This window comes from Conger conger, chromosome 4 (genome assembly GCF_963514075.1).
Source record: "Conger conger chromosome 4, fConCon1.1, whole genome shotgun sequence".
NCBI lineage: Eukaryota > Metazoa > Chordata > Actinopteri > Anguilliformes > Congridae > Conger > Conger conger.
In genome coordinates this window covers 66,982,162-67,002,976 of record NC_083763.1, presented here as the reverse complement: position 1 = coordinate 67,002,976, position 20,815 = coordinate 66,982,162, and the positions used below count along the sequence as shown (strand labels likewise).

At 47.2% G+C, this 20,815-nt stretch overlaps 1 protein-coding gene across 3 annotated transcripts in view; it reads right to left on the bottom strand.

Moving 5' to 3' along the window:
* Window positions 1-355: 355 nt before the first annotated feature.
* The window catches only part of si:ch211-285f17.1 (sickle tail protein), a 70,147-nt gene continuing 49,687 nt past the window's right edge, over window positions 356-20,815 (bottom strand). For all 3 annotated transcript variants that reach the window (XM_061238224.1, XM_061238226.1, XM_061238225.1), the window contains 13 exons: window positions 19,475-19,629; window positions 18,200-18,375; window positions 14,751-14,887; window positions 14,165-14,312; window positions 12,460-12,940; window positions 11,450-11,714; window positions 9,725-10,011; window positions 9,389-9,541; window positions 7,680-7,799; window positions 5,453-5,533; window positions 3,635-5,329; window positions 2,945-3,076; window positions 356-2,072 (listed from right to left, as the gene is read on the bottom strand). In XM_061238224.1, coding sequence (XP_061094208.1) covers window positions 1,548-2,072; window positions 2,945-3,076; window positions 3,635-5,329; window positions 5,453-5,533; window positions 7,680-7,799; window positions 9,389-9,541; window positions 9,725-10,011; window positions 11,450-11,714; window positions 12,460-12,940; window positions 14,165-14,312; window positions 14,751-14,887; window positions 18,200-18,375; window positions 19,475-19,629 — 4,355 coding nt within the window. In that variant the 3' untranslated portion in view covers window positions 356-1,547. The remainder of the gene's footprint in view (window positions 2,073-2,944; window positions 3,077-3,634; window positions 5,330-5,452; window positions 5,534-7,679; window positions 7,800-9,388; window positions 9,542-9,724; window positions 10,012-11,449; window positions 11,715-12,459; window positions 12,941-14,164; window positions 14,313-14,750; window positions 14,888-18,199; window positions 18,376-19,474; window positions 19,630-20,815) is intronic.

Sequence of the window (20,815 nt, the reverse complement as noted above, 5' to 3'; positions counted from 1 at the left end):
ATAGCAGTTGCCTGCCACCATGTGGTGAATTATCAGAATTACCTTGCCCTGATTGTGAACTTCATCAAATAAACAGAAAGAATTCAACAAAATCTAGAGGCTATCTAAAGTTAAGGGGCAATACAACTGAAAAGGCCACTTTGTGTTTATTGAATAGCACTTTTCATTACCTGACATTTGGAGTGAATATGCCCGCAAATCTTTTTTTTTAGGGGATCAAATTATAGCAGCTTGTTGGTCTCAACTGTTGTTTAACTCTGTTGCATGGCTGTTTCAAATCTTGTGTTCCAAGTTGCAATCAACTTTGCAGATGTAAAAAAATAAAAAAGTAAATAAAAACAATTACAAACATGCGGCCCTTTATTATTTTTAATACCAACACAATTATTTCTTTACCACAGCGCTTTTATGCAATATGGTTTAAAGCTTTACAAAATGAGAAAACAAAATATTTACAAAATCTATCTGTGCAAACAATTATTCTTTTACATTAGCGTCAAATATATCTTTTAAAATATCTGAAAGGCATGCATAGAAATAAACTTTGGTATGTTAACAAAACTATACTAAGTTTCTCAAGAGATAAGCATTTATATACATGTGGTAGTATGTCAGTTACTATCCTTTAGTATACATTTAAACATCAATAACCATTAACTTAAAGAACACAGACCTCAGTAAAGCTATTGAAGAGAGTAAGGTATAGGAGTGGTTGTCACTCCAATCTGTACACATAAAATTCCCACACAGTGTTTTTCAATCAATAAGTATAACCTTGAGAATGAAATACAAACAACTTTGGCAAATAGGCACAATAACTACGAAAGACAAAAAATAGATAAAGGTCATAAAAGCAGTTATCACTCATACTATTTGTTAAAATAAACAGACAGTGAATGGGAGGCTAAAAGAAACAAAAAAAGGTCAATGCAGTTGGATTTAAAAAGGTCAGTTTACATACAGTATTTCAGTAATTTTTCATTAAGTTTAATATGGGCATGTAATTGGTGGTAAAATAAAAAAACCTAATGTTAGATCAAAATAGACTATAGTCATCCAGTTTTCTTTTGGAAAAATAAAAAGCAGTTTTACATGTTCTCACTCAGAATACATATCTGTTTTATATTTTCATCCCTTCTAAATGCTTTAATAAAAATATACTTTCAATAATATTGAGTGAAACTACAACCAAAAATAGTCAGTTATTGTGAACTTCTACATTACCTACTGCTCAGTAGAACTAAATCACATGTGTTTTGTCTTTTGTTGTATGTACAGAGTATTCTATGCCTCTAGTCACTTATTTTTTAGGTTTGTCTCAAGTTATCAGGTTATTAACATTAGTAATGGAGCAAATGCTATTTCAATGACTTAAATGAGACACAAAGCATTGCCAAGTGAATGCCGCTGTATCAAACTCAAATATTAATGAAGAAAAAACAAAATCAAAGTAAAAAAAAAAGAACAAAAAAAAAGCTGGTGGAAGACAGTGCGCACCCATGATGCTTTGCAATAGCAACACAATGCGACCCACCAAACGAAAGCAATCATGCTGTGTCCTTGGGTGACGAGGCGGATGGGACTGTGGATTTGCTGCCATTCCCGTTGTGTGGCTTGTAGCTGGTGAAGATGGGTGTGTGTATGGTTCGGATGCTCTTCGCACCTTGACCCAGGGAGGTGGGGGACAGGGGGGAGAGGGGGGAGGGAGAGTAGGAAGAAGAGGAGGAGGAGGAGGAGGACGTTCGGCCATTTTGAGTCTGCGGTGAGAAGGAGAGATGTGGACCTTTACCAGTGTGAGTTGAGCTGGGGGGCTTGAGAGCTCCATTAGAGAGGGAGGGGATGTGGGAGGATGAGGAGGCAGGGCGGGAGGGGTTGGCATGGCTGGGGCTCGGGATGGAAGACTTAGAGGAGGAAGAGGGAGAGGAATTAACAGGGTTAGTAGCATCTGAGTTAGGAGCAGATAGAGAGCTGCCTTTTCCAGAGCTAGGATAAAAGGCTGGGATCTTAGAAGCAGGTAAAGTAGGGGAATTGGATTTATTTTCCCCACCAGTTTTCTTAGCGCTTCCGTTAGCCTGCAAACAAAGATGCCAGGAGATATGGATATGTCAAAAAAAGGAAAATAATGTATAAATACATAAAAAGCCAGACAACATTTAATATCACTATATGGCCTAGGAGCAGTTATTTACAGAAAAGAAATTAAGAAACACACCCACACGAACGCACACGCGACTTAAAGAAATGAACACATGAACACACAAGCATGGCAAACTTAATCTGTCTTAACTGAGAAATTATTTGTGAGGTCTGAAATGCAACTGGGAAAGGGGTGAGAGGAAAGACAGATGGAAAGAGAGAAAGATGAAGAGAGAAGAAGAGAGAGGGGGGTGCGGGAATGCATCTCAAACTTCTGCCCCCGGGGGTTAGTGTGACTGTTGTGCTCTGGGTAAAACAGAGGATGCCGAGAAGGAGGAGGGTACCAGGTGTGGTGTGCAGGTTTAGTAAGGGGGTGCACAGTCCGGACACCACGCAGCTGACAGGCGGCTACAGTCCCGCCAGCTGCCAGGACGCCGGACGCAAAGAGAACTGGAGTTGTAGACAAGCAGCATTCCTTTTTGGGTTTTTTTTGGTTGTTTTTGTCCTCATGGAGATGACAGGTGCCATGGAGAGTGTGGGCATGCAGAAGCGTATGGTGGTGATACAGGTAACAGTCAAGAGTCTGGAAGCATGCCGTCAAAAAAAGCAGGTAAAGACAGGCATCAACAGATCCAAGCTGGTCGGCTCAGCTCTGATTCGTCACAACCCGACGACACGCACAGCGTAGGCATTCCATAGCCTCAGCCTCACCTAACTGACTTCAACCGTGACTGACTCTCTCTCGCTCTCTCTCTCTTTACCATGAATAAGGGAGGCCCTCCAAAAGGCAGCTCTATAGTAAAACTACCTGTCGGAACTGCCTCTGAGGGTCCTGCAGCTTTTGCTGTTTTCCTGCTTTCTCGGTGCCCCCTGGTGGCTGTCTCGATTTGGCAGACACGGGCACCGGCATCCGACTAGCAGCGGAAGCAACACTGGTGTTCTGCAAGGATTCAAACGGGAACAAAAAAAAATAAAAATAAAAGAAAACAAAAAAAAAGAGAACCACATTGGAGGCAGCAGGTAAGACAGTGACAGACAAGAGAACCCACTCAATTGGCTTAGACATTTCTGACTGTAAACACCAGAGACAGAGAGAGACCCCCCATGCACTAGTGTCACCCAGAGGAGATACCTACATGCAGTACAGAAACGTCAAAGAAATACTGTGAAGAGATCAAGTACAGGGCAATCATCAGAGACAATGTGATTTCAGATTGTTTCAAAGTCTGTCACTCCCTGAACCCCAGGTTAGAATCTCAACAGTAGAAAGAGAACTGAAAAATCTGACACCCAATGACCCAATGCCAGTCCACAATTATATCAACCATGATCACACAGAGTGTTAGCAGAAGGCTCCCAGCTTTTGTCCCGCACCTGAAAAATACATTAATGAATGTGTAAAATCAGTTGTTAGAGGAGTGGGAGGGGTTTGGGGGGGGGTTCACAAATAAAGAGCTGAAAGAAACCAAGCCACCAGTGAGAAGAGCTAGAACGAGACCTGTTGGCTGGTGCTGGTAGCAGGGGTGGCTGTGCTGTTGGAGGGGATGATGGCAGGTCGGGGGAGGAGCTGCGGTTTGGCCTTCTTACGAAGAGGCGTCTTATTGGGCAAGGGAGCGCGAGTGCGCGCCCCCTTTGGGGACGGGATGCCCGTGTGCCCCACCTCTCGGGCCGCTGGGCCCCCTACCTGCACGGAGTAGGCTTTGGACTCTTCGTTCGCACCCTCCTCCGTGGCCCTGGGGCCCATTTCGCTGATGGTGTTCTCCAGCTGCTTGATGGTCTGCTCCAGGCTGTCTAAGGTCTTGTAGGTGTTCTTGCGGATCTCGTCCGTCCGGTAGTGGGAGTCCGGCTGCGCCTGTTCGGCCGGCGGCGAGGCTGGTTTGGGGGGAACAGGGGGGGCGCCGTTGTTGGTTAAAGACTGGGTCTTGGTCCGGCCGATCTCGTATCTCTTGGCCTCCTTCTGCTGCTTGAGGGTCCCGTCAGGCTCCTCCTCCTCCTCGTACACCACCACCTGCAGGGTCTTCTTGCCCGTCTTCGTCCCCGTGCGGATGGCCTGGGTCAGGGCCGCTAGCTGCTTCTTGGGGAACTTGAACTTGAACTTCTTCTTGGCGTCCTGTTTTCCGTCGTCGGGCGTGGCCGGCTGGGTTTGGGCCTCTTCGGCCGGCCCCACGGCCGGTGCCCTGGACGCCCTCCCGAGCTGGCGGGTATGGGGCTTGTCCGGGGGACGGCTCTGAGAGACCGCAGTGACCCTATTGCTCTCAAGCACCCTGGACTTTACCTGGAGGCTGTGCCTCTCGTGATCCACCTCATCCTCCTCCACATCCTCGTTCTCCTCCTCGATCCGCTCCTCCGACAGCATCCTCTCCAGCTCCTCCTCGCACTCGAAGATGGTGGAGAGCCGCTTGTAGGCTGAGCGGATGTCCATGGGCTCATCGAATATGATGATGACGGGCTTCTTGTCGAAGCCGTTGTCATCGTCGGCCATCATGTCCCGGTCGTCGTCCACATTGACGGTCTGCATGCCCCCCCCACCGGCGTTCACTATCTCCTGGTACTCGCCACATGACAGGGCCTGCACTTTGGTGTTGGTTATCATGAACGCAATGTTGTCAGGAGGAGGTGGGCCCTCCTCACCAGGGAGATCGGGGCTCAGGCTGGTGTAGTCCTCCATGTACTTCACTCGGCCTTTGGAGGACCCTAGGACCAGCTGGTCGTCATAGTCACTGAGCGGACACTCCAGGGGGACCTCAAAACAGGCAGAAACCATGGGCGGGGGTGTGAGCTCGGCGATCTGTGGCGGGCGCTCGTCCACGGGGAGTATTTTGATTTCCCGGATGGGAAGGGCCACTACCTGCTTTTCAGGGGTGATAGCGAGAGACGCAGGTTCTGCCGCCTCTTCTTTGTGAGGGGGGCTGTCTGCCGGAGCGCATTCCTCCGCCGCGGGACCCTCGCTCACAGGGCTGGCAGCCGCTATCTGCGCCGGCTGCAACCGCTCGGCGGGAGGGCTGGGCTGGCGCTGCGAGATAACGGCTGACCCGTCTGCCACTACCTGCTGCTGCCTTTGGGAAATTTCATACGCATTCACACTGGCCACCTGTGAGGGAGAAACTGTTGCTTCTTTGCTCTCCGGCTGGTCTTCCGCTCCTGACGACGGCTGCTGCTCTTTGGAGATCTGTGCCGTGACGTAGTATATGACCTGAGGAGGCGAGTGAGAAATATACACCGTAAAACACTTGTGTAATTCACCCCAAATAATGAGGGAATAAATGTGAAAGCGGATGGAGCGGAGCGGAGATTCGGGAGCGGACGGGTGACGTACCCCTGGGCTCTGTCGCATCGTGTCATTCCCATTTTCATCCGTATGGGATTCTTTCTCTTCCCGCTGACCCTCCGAGTTCTGCTAGGACAGTTTATCAGGAATAACATTATTGCACAACTGCTCTCTGTGTAAGACATAATGGACTGCAATGTTTACGCTCACAAGGAGAAGTGCATCCATAGTCTTAACACCGCATTGGGCAATAACTAGCTTATAAGGCACCTCTATAGAATCTCTATGGCCAAATAAAGGATTCAAAGGATTCCAACAAATGACAAGCTTGGAGTTTTGATGTATCGTGCCTGTCTTATTTTTCTATTGAGCATCTACCTACACGTGTAATCAAAACAGAAATGCACAGAAATGCCTCATAAGCTTATGTGCTTTCACCGTACAGGCACGGGATCAGAAAAACACAACATGCAGGTATAAATCACTGCCCACGAGTCTCAGTAGGTTACAGATACTCACACTCCATGCCCATGACATTTACTGTATGTGTCTGGTTAGTAAAGGAGAGGGACTTATCTAAACACACAGTAATATGCTTCTATACAAGCTTCCAGGAGCTTCCAGTCTCTTCTTTCTCATTCAAACCGATACTGAGGCACATTCAGTCAAATTCTTCAGATAGAAACTTACACAGGGAAACACATCAAATGATTACTGTTTATTAACTGCAAATGACTGTTCATTGAGAGGTGGCATCATGGTTTATATGTAAGAGAATAAAATTGAAATAATAGAATGCCGCTAAAGCAGTGAAATAAACAAATAGTCCAAATTTGTCACTCATAATAAATGGCAAAATCCATCAAGTCAAGCACGAGCAAAATCATGTACTACACATTTCACATTATAATGTCTTCAGTGGTTTGGGCTGAAATGATAAAATATTAATAGTAATAAGTTTAAGTAAGACAGCCATAATTCTGCAAAACAGGTCACACTTGAGCGCTAGAGAAAAGGGAAATAACTCCATTTGTTTAGATGTTTAACATTTCATTTGAAAGTAGATCGCACCATTCTCATTTAATTCAAGAACAACACAAAATAAACAACAGAATTACAGAGGGAAATAACGCGGAGGAAATGTGTAGCAAAGTTAGAAATAAGAGCATGTTGTGAAAAACAATATCCAGAAATCTGAAATCATTGATTGTGGTGTTAGGTTGTGATGAGATTGGGAGAGAGAGAACATCATTCCTGGGAAACAGGTTAGCAGAAGAACAGTGCATGCCCAGAGGTCTGAGAAACCAGAACCAAGTCTGCAAAAAAAGTCACCTTCCTCACAGCTAGCAGCTGTTACCATACGGTCACTAACCCAAAGAAATGACCACATCACTCCACCAAGGTGAATTATGTTCTGCTGTATATCAGCCTCTGATATCAAACTAAGACTGTGGAAGACCATGCCATTATTTTCCTCAACAAGACACACTTTAAAATTTGGGAGGAAGCAAATGCAGTTTGGCATGGAAAACTACATTTTCCTAAAATGGTAATTTGTTTCCTGTTGCCATGACAGAATTATTGGGTCATCTTAGCATGAAATTACAGGAAAATAAAAGGATTAAACAAAATTCACACTCCCTTAAACTTGGTATTAAAAGTTGCAAAGTACCAAACTGCAAACTGGGAGCACTGAATTCTGACCTTCACATTCCCTTCATTGAACTAAAGGCAGTAATATTTGAGCTCAATTAGAAGCAGCAAATAATACCAGTAACAAAATATGTTTGATATAAGAAATGACAAAAGGAGCAAACATAGGCTACCATGTTAACATTAAGAACATTTTATGACACATGAAAAAACACTTGCTTCTGTCTGTTTGAGAGTTCTAATGACTTTATTTACTGCATGAGAAAACACATCAGACAGCCATGTTCTCAAATCAGATCTCAAATTTCATTTGCATACATGTCACATCACCAGTATTATCCACAAAATGTATCCACCCATATCTGAGACATTTTTTCTGCAGACTTAATTGCTAAAGAATTTCAAACAGAAGGAAAAAAAACAGAAGAAAAAAGGAAGAAAAAAATGAAGAGGGCCAGAAAAATCCACCAAGCAGTTAAAGACATCTTCACTACAGCCTCAGCAGGTGTGTGAGTGGCAGGCCGGGTTAAAGGCACAGTCAGTGGCAGGCTCACACACTACATCAGACGGTGGGCAGTAGCAGGCATCTAGGTGGTCGGCTAAATGGGGCCACATTCTTTACCTTTTTGTCTTTGGGTAACATTAAGGACCCGGGCCTCAATTCTCTGACTTGGGGCTCAACTCTTGTGTGCTCAATAAAACATTTTGGCCCTATATCCTTAACAGTGCACTTCTGGAAAACCTGAGGAATCAGAATAGACTGGGGATTAGTGTACCGCTCCTACTGCTACATATGCAACTATAGCCAGGGCCTGTTTGGAGTAGATACAAGCATATTCATTAGACTAACAAGCTGTGCTTAGATACAAGAATGTTCATTAGACTACAGGGTTGTGCTTAGATACACGCATGTTCATTAGACTAACAGGCTGTGCTTAGATACAAGCATGTTCATTAGACTAGATGGTTTTGCTTCGATACAAACATGTTCATTAGACTACAGGGTTGTGCTTAGATACAAGCATGTTCATTAGACTACGGGGTTGTGCTTAGATACAAGCATGTTCATTAGACTACGGGGTTGTGCTTAGATACAAGGATGTTCATTAGACTACAGGGTTGTGCTTAGATACACGCATGTTCATTAGACTAACAGGCTGTGCTTAGATACAAGCATGTTCATTAGACTACACGGTTTTGCTTCGATACAAACATGTTCATTAGACTACAGGGTTGTGCTTAGATACAAGCATGTTCATCAGAATAACGGGTTGTGTTTAGATACAAGCATGTTAAACACTGCACACAGTGAATTGTACAGTTGCTTGTGTTTGTAAAATGGAAATCTCCCGAATGGCACATAGCACCTTAGCGGAATCACACAATGACAAATGGAGTATCACCAAATGACAGGTCTCGGTACAATTAGCAATTATGATTCCCATTATCTGCATTCTGCCAGGTCAGATAGTTTAGGGCCTGCTTGTGATTATATAATACATACTAGTGTGTATGCATTTGAATAAGAAGCGGTTATCTAAATTAGATCTCAGTGTAAACATGTATGCACAAGTGCTGATTAAAAGGACTCCAACCACCAAGGAAGGAAATGACAGAGCCCACTCCCAGACACCATGATTGAATACAGACGCAGGGATTATTCCATATCAGACATGTTATGCAAAAAAACAATATGACCAAATCTGTGTGAGCAGTATAGAGTATGTGGATGTCTACGTGTGTATGTATATGTCAGACCTGGGTCAAATACATACTTTAAATATTTTTAATGGAGAATTTTCAATTAATTTGAGATTTTCAATGACAAATACATGCAACAATATGAAGTACGTTTCATTCATAATATTGGTGAAAATATGACAATGAAATGACAATGAAGATGTTTCTCATAAAATATGTATAATAAATCAAATATATAATCCTCACGAGCTTACTGGTGTCTAAATGGCCCAGGTCTGTGGTGTGTGTGTGTGTGTGTGTGTGTGTGTGCGCATGTGTGCCTGTGTGTGTCTCTGGTGTGTGTTTTTGTGTGTGTGCGTCTGTACTGTGTGTGTGTGTGTGTGTGTGTGTGCATGTCTGCAGTGTGTGTGTCTCTGGTGTGTTTGTTTGTGTGTCTGTATTGTGTGTCTCTGGTGTGTGTGTTTGTGTCTGTGTGTCTGTTTGTGTGTCTCTGGTGTGTGTGTTTGTGTGTGTGTGTGTGCACCTGTGGGTGTCTCTGGTGTGTGTTTGTGTGTGTGTCTGTAGTGTGTGTGTGAGTATGTGTGAGTGGGTGTGCATGTGTGATGTGTGTGTGTGAGCGCCCTTCATCACCTGCAGCTCTGCCATGATCCTGTCTCCCTCATCCTCCTCCTCGCGTATGGCAGAGGCCACGATGGGGGGTGGGGTCTGTGGCTTGGGCTTGATCTCCGGGGGGACCTTGCTGGGTTTGGGTGGCTGGGGAGGCGGGGCCTCTTCCTCTCCCTCCTGGAGGAAGAGAGGGACAGCTGACCCCGGGTTCACACTCCGAGCCGACACCCTGTGTTAATAACACCCCTGCGAGCTTGCTCTCACGCAGCTCTACGCAGGATGTGAGTCAGCCCGGCGGGGAATGCGGTGTGACCGGTCTGTAATCCCGCCCCGCTGACAGAGCGCATGGAGGCCACGTACCTGAGGAGACGCGGGCTCCTTCCTGCTGGTGAATATCACCTCCCCGGACCTCCCAGTGGTGAGCCCCGAGCCCGGAGGGTAGTTTCGCCTGGGAGGGGGCGGCGGAGGGGACTTGCAGCCCTTCTCCACATTCAGTTTGGCGACTTTGTCCAGGCTGGGCTTGGCGGCCTTTTCCGGAAGGATCTTGGCTGGCTTTTCGGGCACGGGGGGAGGGCTGGGCTGGGCGGGGGGCTCGGGGCTGGGCTGGGCTGGCTGTTCAGCAGTTGGCTCCGGAGGTGGAGCCTCTTCTATTAAACACAGAAATTAGACAGCAGTTATTAACCTTTATTTATTTATTTTATTTAAAGAGGGCAGGCTGACTGAGCACACTCTGTTCATGCTCCCATTCAAGTAGCCTAACTTGTCTTTCTATTGTTTGAGGATGCTGGAGAACAGGGCCCTGTACCAGAAAGGCCCTGGCTGGGATTAGAACCCAGGCACCTCTCGCTGTGAGGTGACCGTGCTATCGACTGCACCACTGTGCTGCCCGTATTGCTGGCATACACTGGAGACGTCTCCTGCGAAAACACATGATGGATGTGAAATCTCAGAGCGACTGCCGGAGGTGGCATATCGTGTCAAGCGTTTACTTTCATCTCATACCCAGTTACATCTCCGTGACACCACGCCTATCATCTTCCTACAGTGATATGTGGCATGAAGGCAGGCTGAAATCAATCCGCCCCAGTTCCTGTTCCCTAACAGGAAGACTCTTACGGGGTCAGAGTGAGGTGTGGGAGTCATCGGCGGTTTAACTGAAAGCGCCTGTCGCCTGGCAACCGTGTGGCGGCAACAAAGTGAGCGAGCGGGGGTGTGTGGTTTGGGTTACGTCCTGGACCCTGGCCCGGCCAGTCTCAGTGGGGCAGCGGTGCTCCAGACACCCGATCCTGCACCGAGCTGTCCCACCACGACCCTCCCGAAAACACAGGCAGACCAGGGTGGCGTTTCATGAAGCAGAATAACTGAGTTAGCTGGATATCGGCACTGAGTAAAACCTGGAAAAGCTATTTTTACTCCAGATTCGGGAGTGTTCCTCTGAGCAGTTCTCCAGCTCCAACTCAGTAATACCCCCCAGGCCCGAGAAACACAGCTCTCCCAAGTTATAAATAATACCAGTCTGAAAAATGACGTATCTACACGATGTTCCTCTGAATTATCATTTGGTTTTCATCTGGGCTCTTTTGATATCGTATCTGGTGACGTTTCGTCTGTGATGTGTGTGGTGGCTGGAGGCTAAGTGGTCTCACACTGACACCCACACCCAGACCCTGTTAGCAGGGAGCAGATGGCGATGAGTAGGGCTGAGAGTGGCTCAGACCTGGAGAACTTCTTCATTCAGCAGTATATTCTGCCTGAATTAATTAAACACACACTAATCCCTCATGATCTGCCGTTAAACCAGATAGAGGTTCTGCACGGCCGCTGAATTCAAAGTGTTTTCGACTTCTTCACAGCACGGAGCCCTGTGTAAAGCTAAAGGAATGCTGGGAACCCCACTCCTCCACAACTAGGTGGGGGGGACAGCTGCTGAAATGGAGAGCGGGGCTTCAGGAGCCCCCAAAAACAGGTGTGGCTCCCCTGTGATATCAGTGACTCACCAATTCAAACAAACACCGAAGAGTGACTGACAACACCAGGTCGTTTTTCGACTGGCTTGGCTTCCTCCCCCCCGGCTCTCAAACTTACTCAGTGGAGGCTCCACGGGCTGGGGCGTGTCCACCTCTTCTGCCTGTACTGCAGGGGGCGCTGCAGGGGGTGCTGCAGGGGGCGCTGCAGGGGGCGCTGCAGGGGGTGCAGTGGGGGGCGCTGTGGGGGCCTCCTCCTCCCCCACCTCCAGGCTGGGTATGCCCTTCATCATGTTGGCCTGGGCCTCCTGGAGGATCTTGTCAAACTCCTTCCCGTCGTACTGGCCCATGTTCTGCCTCCTCTCCTCCCACTCCTTCTCTGCGGCCTGTGGGGACGTGGTGAGCGATGAGAACCACATCAAATATCACTCACATCTTAATCACATCTCCCTCCAATAAACTCCTTCCTGGAGATAGCTGGAGACCGCGCTCAATAAATGGAGACTTTATCTTTTAACTTCATATTCTCCCATAATTAGAAAATGGCTAATTAGCGGTGTCTTTTCTCATTAGCGCGTTGTCTGATTGCTGCACTGCAGCCTCCGCAGATAGCAGCCTAATTGCACCATTTAACATCACAACTATATTAGCCAGTAAACACAGTGCAAAGCAAGGACTCAGGACAAAACTTTTTCTGATTTATCTGGAGGACTTGAGGACAAACCTGAGCAAACGACATTACATAAAACACACAATTATCAGACACTAATTCCAGAAAGAATTATGCAACTTTCTAATTTTGGCATATTAGATTCTGGTTAAAGACCACAGACCACAAGGGTACAGCAACAGTGTCCTACCTGCACCACAAGCCCAGTTGCCCACCCATTACCCCACACAGCGGAAAAAGACCCTGTGCCCAAAAGCACATAAACAATCCCATCTGCCAAAACCCAAAAATACATCAGCTTAGAGTACTATATCTATAGAGCTGAAGATATACGATATAGGACCAGTAATTGATAACCTTGCAGGTCAGCTGATGAACAGCACAGACAAAGATAATCAGTACTTGGCGTTAGGTCCGTTGAAATTAAAGGAAGCTCTTTAGCAGACGGTATTCTCCCGTACCTTGATGGACAGGGCCCTTTGTTTGGATTTCTCTTTGCTGTTGTGGACCTCCTCGATGAAGAGGTTCTGCGGGGCGGAGCCGTTGCCCGGGGCGACGGGGGCCGGAGGCTCCGGGTCGGGGACAGGCTTCTTGGCCAGGGCGGGGCTGTTCTCCCTGCTGGGGGTGTTGACTTTGGCCAGGGTGGGGGAGTCGCGGCCCTGGATGGGGGTGAGGGGGGGACTGGGCTGGTGGACCAGGGCTGCAGACTGCTGGGACTGCTGTATGAGCACAGGGGCACTCTGGGCATGGTGGATCACCATGGGGGAGGAGGGCATGACCTCCGAGCGGACGGAGGAGCTCTGGGCCTCGGGGAGGGGGGTGGAGGAGGGGGACTCCTGCCCCGCGCTGGGTGGGGGCTCTGACTCCACCGACGGGGCTGCACTGGTCTCCCTCACCACCACCGGGCTCTCCGAGCCCTTCAGAGGGCCGTCTGAGACAAGCCTGTGGGAAGAGAGTTAGGAGTGTGACACACGCGGAAAAAATGTCCGTCTCAAGAAGAGCGTTGGTTCTGTGAGACATAAAAAAAGTTTTCTTTCAAGTAGAAAATGTTAGGTTATTTAAGTTACTGTTTGCTTTCTTTACCCCCAATGGCAAATCTTGGAAGTGATTCAAACAATCTCACCTCATCTTATTTAGCAAAAAGGTAATAGAAATAATAAAAAGCATCACTAATGCAAGAAACACATATACAGATGCACACACACACGCATACGCCCACGCACACACACCGCAGTGCTGCGATACGCTGAGTGTGCACGGCGAGTAATGCCCGCAGACTGGAATCATTACTCCCATATCTGCGCTTGGCAGGAACGTGATGCAGGCGGCTGCTATCGACTGTGACACGAACGAACAGCAATGCTGAAGACGCGTCGGATGAATTCAGCCGTGCGCTGCAACTGCGGAGCCAAATTACATTACTGCCTGGAATTCAGCGTCTCTCCGCCTGACATTTTTATGGAAATGAAGACACCGGAGAAGCTAAATTTGCCTTAAACACATTTGCAGATTGGTTCAACGCGGACGCGGTGACACAGTCGAGCCAGATTTATTCTCAAGATTTCCAGAGAAAACTGCTAAAGCTGTCACTGTGATCAGCCATTTACTGCATCTCTGTAATGAAAGATCCCGCAAAATCTCACAGATCAGCCTGTGTCACTGTCACCAACACCAATGACAGGTCAAAGCCCTGATGCCTCTCTACGAAGGTTAGCGCTACGCTTGAGCAGCCTCTACTGATGTATTTTCCCTAAAATTGAGTCTAGCGCATTGGTTATCAACAGTTCTGAACGCGGTTCTCTAATACACCACTGCAATGTAAGTGCCCTACAGCCCAGGAGAGCTCGTCAACATGTGACATACGACTCTCAGAAAAGTAAAAAATAACCATATGATTTTCATACTGATCATATTACATAAGCTACGTTCACAAGGTCATAGAATAACGAACTAGAACATAACAGGAACTGACTATATCCTAACCCACCACAGGGCTAGTCACGGCAAAATGAAAGAGTGGAGCTGTCATGTACTCACAGATGTGGGCCAATCATTGTGCTTTACTGTGGAGAGTAAATTGTTTTGATTGGTTAAAGTTAGTGATTGACAGCCCGTTATGGGGCTGATGAGGTCGTTCTCTGCAGCGTCTGTAGGCGGATGTGCTACCTCCTCAGGCCGCTGAGTGTCTCGGTCAGGTTCTTCACCCTCTTCAACATGCTGTCCAGCTTGTGCGGCTCCTCCTTCAGGAACTTCACCGCCTCCACCTCCACCCTCAGCACTGAGCGCATCTTAGTCTGGAGCGCCGGGAACTCCCCTGCGGGTCGGGGGACATGGCCGCGGTTAGACCAGCACGACGACGCACGACCTCGCCAGCGGCTTTACGGAGAAGGTCCGCGTTTCGGAGGTCAAGGTCAGCAGTGCGGAAGGGCACTGTCGTTACCCTGAAACTACTAAGCACCTCACCTTTTCCAATTCTCCACAGTAGATTCAGGGTAACAATAGTGCCCTACCTGGGAACGAAACCTGCAACCTTTAGGTCACAACCCAGCCCATCCATTACATCACACTGCCGAAAAAAAGACCCCATGCCCAAAAGCACATCCCAGCCACCATAACTCACAAAAACACATCAACTTATAGTACATCTATAGACATGAGGATACAAATGCAGGTCAGTATTTTATAACCATGCAGTTTAGGTGTAGAACAGTAATGATGATAATGACGATCAGTTGTAGACACTAGCTCTCACCTTTGAGCCCCGCTAGTGACTCGCCCACTTTCCTGAGGCCGACGGCGCCCTCCTCCACATCCTTCAGTGTGACCGCCTTGTGCACTGCGCTGGAGGAGGACTCCTTCTTCAGCTCGTCCACATACTGCTCCAGCTCCCTGTAACACACAGGGACAAGTGTGTTACAGGGAGAGTGTTACTGGGAGGCACAAGTCCAGTGTAACACACAGGCACAAGTCCGTTAGCACAATGCTGCTACACTGCTGGCTGTTAGCACACCGCTGCTACATGCACATCGCTGCTACACTGCTGGCTCTTAGCACAATGCTGCTACATTGCTGGCATACCCCTGCTACACTAGTAGCCATTAGCACACCGCTCCTACACTGGGGATTACAATGGGCACTGGGCTGTATGTGATGTGACCAGTGCTTGAAGTGGACATATAAGCGCGAGTACTCTGAACAATACAGAAGTTTCAGCACAGGTACTTTTACTGGGCAGAGAATATGGTTGGATAGGGGCAGAAAACTGGTACTCAAGAATAAGTCACGGTACTCCATAAGTCACGGTACTCCATAGAGCAAAACGAAGAAGTGCCGGCACTGCATATCGGTGAGTACTTGAGGCCCACTTCAAGCCACTGGCATGTCAACAACTAGCTGAAGACGAGAAAGCCATGCAATACCTATTGCAAACATCAGAGGGCAGTGTGAGAACATTCACTTTCCCCAGGTCTACACATAGGACTGTGCAGCAGGGTCCCTTTTGAGTACAAGTTCATAAAAAAAGGAAAAAAGTTCATCCAAAAAGCAAAGAGGGAATAAATTAAAAGAAGAGGTGATTTGTCTCTCTGCAGTGGATGGGTGAAGTTAACAAATGGGCTTTGTACAATGTGCCTGTGTTTTGCAGGAAGAATATTCCTTATAGCACGTCAAGCTTCTGACAGAGCTGTGGTACAGATACCTCAAACCGTGAACCCGCATACCGTTTCCCAGCAAACACAAAGAGCACTTTTATAAACCCTATTGTCATTAACACATATAGCAAACAGGATGTGAGTATGATATCTGATATGAGAAATAAGAACGCGAAACGGAACAGTTGGCTGGAGCTGTGTGGGCTTGCTAAAAATGGATTTTTGTTTTACACAGTATATTAGGAACAGGTGCTGAACTGGAATACCGACACGCCTTAAAACCACACCCACCTCTTCCCTGTGCTTTCACAATCAAAACACGGGCACCTCTCCAAGTGTTTGGAAAGAGAAAAAAAAACAAGAACATAAAAAAAAACTACAAAAAACTGGCAGCAATATTTCATAACCCTCTTATCTGAGACCACTGAGAGAGTCAGAGGGAGAATTCCTCAGAGCGGGAACCAGTCCGACCCGTTTGCACATTCTGCACTGACGAACTTCTGACAAACACCGCTTTAATGTGAGCGCAGAGAAAGCAGCAAACAGGTGTCACGAAGCAGCATGTCATTCTCAAGACAATTTCTGTGTTAGAAGTTGAAGGATTTGCTCCTTTCATCTGCTCGGGAATTACGGCTGTTTCTGAACACTTCTCCCTCTCTTCTGCTCGCCTGCAGCTATCCCGGAGCCCCGCCCGCTGTGCTCACCTTGCAAGACACTCTTTCTCAGGCCAACTACGACACCCACGCACACAGCGCCCCGTTGGGCGCCAGATTATTAAAAGGAGAAAAGGCTATGCCGCCCAATTCCAGGGATCTAGGAGGGCTGCACCAGCTTTTCAGTGAGTCCCTGTACTCAAGCTTAATTTAAGTCACTGTTTGGCTAAGGTCCACACACTTTGTTTCCAAAGCTTAAATTGGATGCTAACTGAAAGCAAACCACACAAACCTGTAGACACTGCGACCCACAGGGACTGGAGTTCAACACCCCTGCATTATACACTTATAAGACTGTTAGAATGTGTTTTTTAAACGCTCCTTCTATTCTATTCTAGCCCTGGAAAATGCATTTACACATCGTCACACAGTTCCTGAGCTTATAACCTCACACCTGCCTTTACCGTAGAAAACATCCATTACATTTGAGTGTGAACAGAAGTGTCAAATCTGCCCTGTCCAATATGCTGCCTAGCGTGTAGGTTAGTAGAGTAATATGCTGCCTAGCGTGTAGGTTAGTAGAGTAATTCCATCTCTCCAGGCCAAATTCACTCTTTTCCCTTCTCGTTTGCATCTTTTAAACAGTAGTGGGAATGCTGACAAGGGCCTGGCGGAGGACCAATGAAAACACGCATCAGGTTCAGACTAATTCCCCCCCAAAACAAAGCAGGAATGTTCAGTTTCAGATGGTTATCTGAGCAAATGTTGACCACTGGGGCTGCAGACTGGGAGAGAGGCCTGACCTCACAAGTTAAACAGCAGAGAAAGGCCATTCATATGGGCAGCAAAAATAGAACATAAAAACATAAAAGGCAGAGGCAGTTCTGTGCTGTGGTTTTTTCACGGTAAAAGGCAAAGATAAGAAACACCTGAGAACAATCATGAAAATCGGGGGCATCAAAGACTAATATAATATTTTTTCTATATAAAACAGTGCGTAGCAAAGGTGGGCCAAAATAAGTTTCTCCAGACGACATACCACATGTTCAGAGGCTACCTGAGGCACTGAGAGACACCTGCTCTGGGAGGGGGTGTTTCGTCAGAGGCGATTACAGTGTCTCAACACTCACTGGTGCCCCCCACTGGGTGGTCGAGGAGAGAACCGATAGCGTAGTCATCAGTGTCGATACAAATTCATTGATTAGTCATTCCAAATTGGAAAGAAAAGGGCAGTAAAAGGAGATGCTGTGTTTCCTGCACCCAGGAGTGCAGCAGGGTGTAAAACAGTGAAGGGCTCACAGGAGGGTACATCCTAAAAAAGGGCACAGGCTTCAGCCACTATGGTCCGGGTGTGTGGAGGAGCACAGCGCTAACGCGAGAGGCCATTTCAAATAGGAGAGAGGAGGAATGCTTTTTTAGCTGTAAATATGTTTATATGCACACTTTCTAAAATGAAATATTTGAATTAATGGCGTTATTATTATGATTTGGCAGAAAAACTGCAGAAAAGTGTCTTGGTGCCACCTCTCTTTCTGCACTTTGTTCTGGCCTCGCCCCAATCACGATCTCTGGAGGGACCTCGATGCCATATAAATGTCAGTCAAGATATCAAACGGGAAAATGGTCGCCGCCCACATATTCTTCCATTTACTTTTTAACCGCTCATTTTTAAACTTTCATTAGTCAGACAGCCAGCTGCTAGGGATCAATATCACACAGAACTCAACCTGCACCTGATTGGTTAGGGAATACTTTATGCAAATGAGATTCAACCAACTCCACCCAGGAAGCATTTTTCAAAACAGTGTAGTTGGCAGAGCCAGGCTGAAACAGAGCAGTAACTCATTAAGAAGAGTTTATTTGCAGAGACCCACAGACACTGGTCCCCAGCCTCTTACCCCAGCTGCACCAGCACCCTCTCCTCCATGCACAGGTACTTGTGTCTGTCCTCCTCCACCAGGGCCCTCTGTCTCTGCACCGGGTCCTCCAGCCTCTTCATGGCGTCCACCAGCTTCCCGTTGATCTCCTGCTCTGCCCGCTTCACCATCAGTTTCAGGGTGTCCTGGTTCTGCAGCTGTGGCACGCACACACACACACACACACATGCAGGCTCAGCATCATGTTAACAACGGCCCCATTACTGAAAGACCCCCTACTGAGTCAGACTTATAATGCTGTCCTTCACACATGTATGCACGCACATACATGGCACTCATTCACGCTCACAAAGCACACTAACCTCAAATGTATATACAAACATACACACAGACATACAGGCACACACATACACACACACAGACGGGCACACACACACACACACACACACACACGCACGCACATACACACAAACTCCACAAACCACAGATATGTGCACACATGACATATACAAACGGTGAGAAATGCAGAGACACACACATGCACTGAGGCTCACATCACAGCAGACTACAATCCACATCCCAATTAGCAGCATGAATGCGATGAGAAAGGCTATAATCATCACTGGCTCTGTGATCGCTCTCAGCTCCTTAACTACGCGTCTAATGCTCCCGCTAATAACAAGGCTGTAACTAATAACTGTAACGTAGTTGTAAAGTCACAAGGACATTTCACAGGCTGCTACACACTAAAACTATCAGCAGCAAATTCTTTACGTAGCGCTCAAAATAACGTTTTACTGGATGAATCTCCTCTATGAAATGAAAACTATACATCAATGACAGCAGTAAAAATACATGCCCCAACTCGGTGTATTAACATTGATTATATATTACTATAAATGTGTCATTATACCTCAAAGTTATATACAATTTTGTGGTATAAGCAGCACAAACTACATTAAAAATAATGGCTGAAGATCTTCACTGGCCTCCTCCCTAAGCCTTAAAAAAATCTATTCTTTGAATATATACGGCAGCTCTAAAATCAATGCCAACACAGAACTGTACAGAAAATAAATTACAAATCCAATATCCACAAACTCAGCCAGAGGCTGCAGTCACTTCTCGTTCATGAAAGTAAAATTCCAAGCTTTTAGCATGGTGTGCAATCACCCTTTTTTCCAAGCGCAGCAAATTTACAGTTTAGTATTTAAAGACAGAAAAGTTTCTTCCAGATACTGATGGTCTAGGCGGCTCAGTCGCCGTAATGGTGGGAGGGGTTGACGGCGACCTCACCTGCAGCTGTCTCATCTGGTGAAGCTGCAGCCGCAGGTCCGAGACGTTTTTCCGGAAGTGGGCCAGGTTGGCCTGCAGGGGTGCGGGGGCCGCGTGGGGAGTGGGTGTCGGGGCGCTTTCGGCCGGGCTCTTGGCAGAGAGGATGGGCGAGGCTCCTGTGAGGGGGTGAGAGAGGGGTCATTGGCTTCACAGGCATTTGTGTGTGCTGATGGGCTGTCCTGTGAGGAGGACTCCAGGACATGAGACCATCCCTCTGAAAGGAAGTACATTATTACATTACATTATTGGCATTTGGCAGACACTCTTATCCAGAGCGAAGTACAGTTGATTAGACTAAGCAGGAGACTAAGCTCCCCCCTGGAGCAATGCAGGGTTAAGGGCCTTGCTCAAGGGCCCAACGGCTGTGCGGATCTTATTGTGGCTACACCGGGAATCGAACCGCCGGCCTTGCGGGTCCCAGTCATTCACCTTAACCACTATGCTACAGGCCGCCCGTAGTAGATGCATTCTGCCGCACATTACATCACACACATCACAGAGATCAAGGCTGTGTTGTATGTGAAGTGCGGTGCATGGGCACTGATCGTTGGCTACTCGCGTGGAAGATTTCCTTCATCAGGATGAATCACATCGCTCATTTTCACAGCAGGCTAGCATTCGTGCTAAGAGCTGCAACTGCAGTGTCCCAACCAGAATTTAAAACAGCAGCATGTACAGCAAGTCACAATGTCCAGCTTCCTACCCACAATGCATTGCACGCCCGGTTTAGCTTGTAAACAATTGGATGGATTTTAGAGCCTCAAGAGGTTCAATTGGGATAATCATTTTATTCCAAATTTCATTGCATTACAGACTTGGACACCGCACAACAGCTCAGAACATATTCCTGAGGACTGCCCCTGTGGGTTGATTTAATATGATGATGTTTGGTACTGAGGATGTGTGCTCTCTGCAGACTCACACTGGCAGCCAGAGTGCCAACACACAGCCACCGTGCCAGCCTCCGAAAATAAATCAGCGCCGGCCGGCCCTGTTCCAGCTCGCATGAGGAGCGAGGAGTCACAGCACTGGGGAGGGAGCGTCATACGGCTCCTTTTCACACTTTCTGGCAGAGAATAATTTACACTGAAAGAACCCAGAAATGGCAGAAAATGGATCACAGCAGGTTTTCCCAAAGGCCGGGGAGATGCTCCCAGCTTACCCTGAAAAACCGAATGAAAAATCCAACCAAGAGACCCGTGTGCCAAGTGTTCCATTACTGCCTTTAGACAGAGCTCTGAGGGCTACAGGCTCTACCGTTTGAAAGTGGTGAAACAAGCGCACCTATCGTAGCTCCGCATA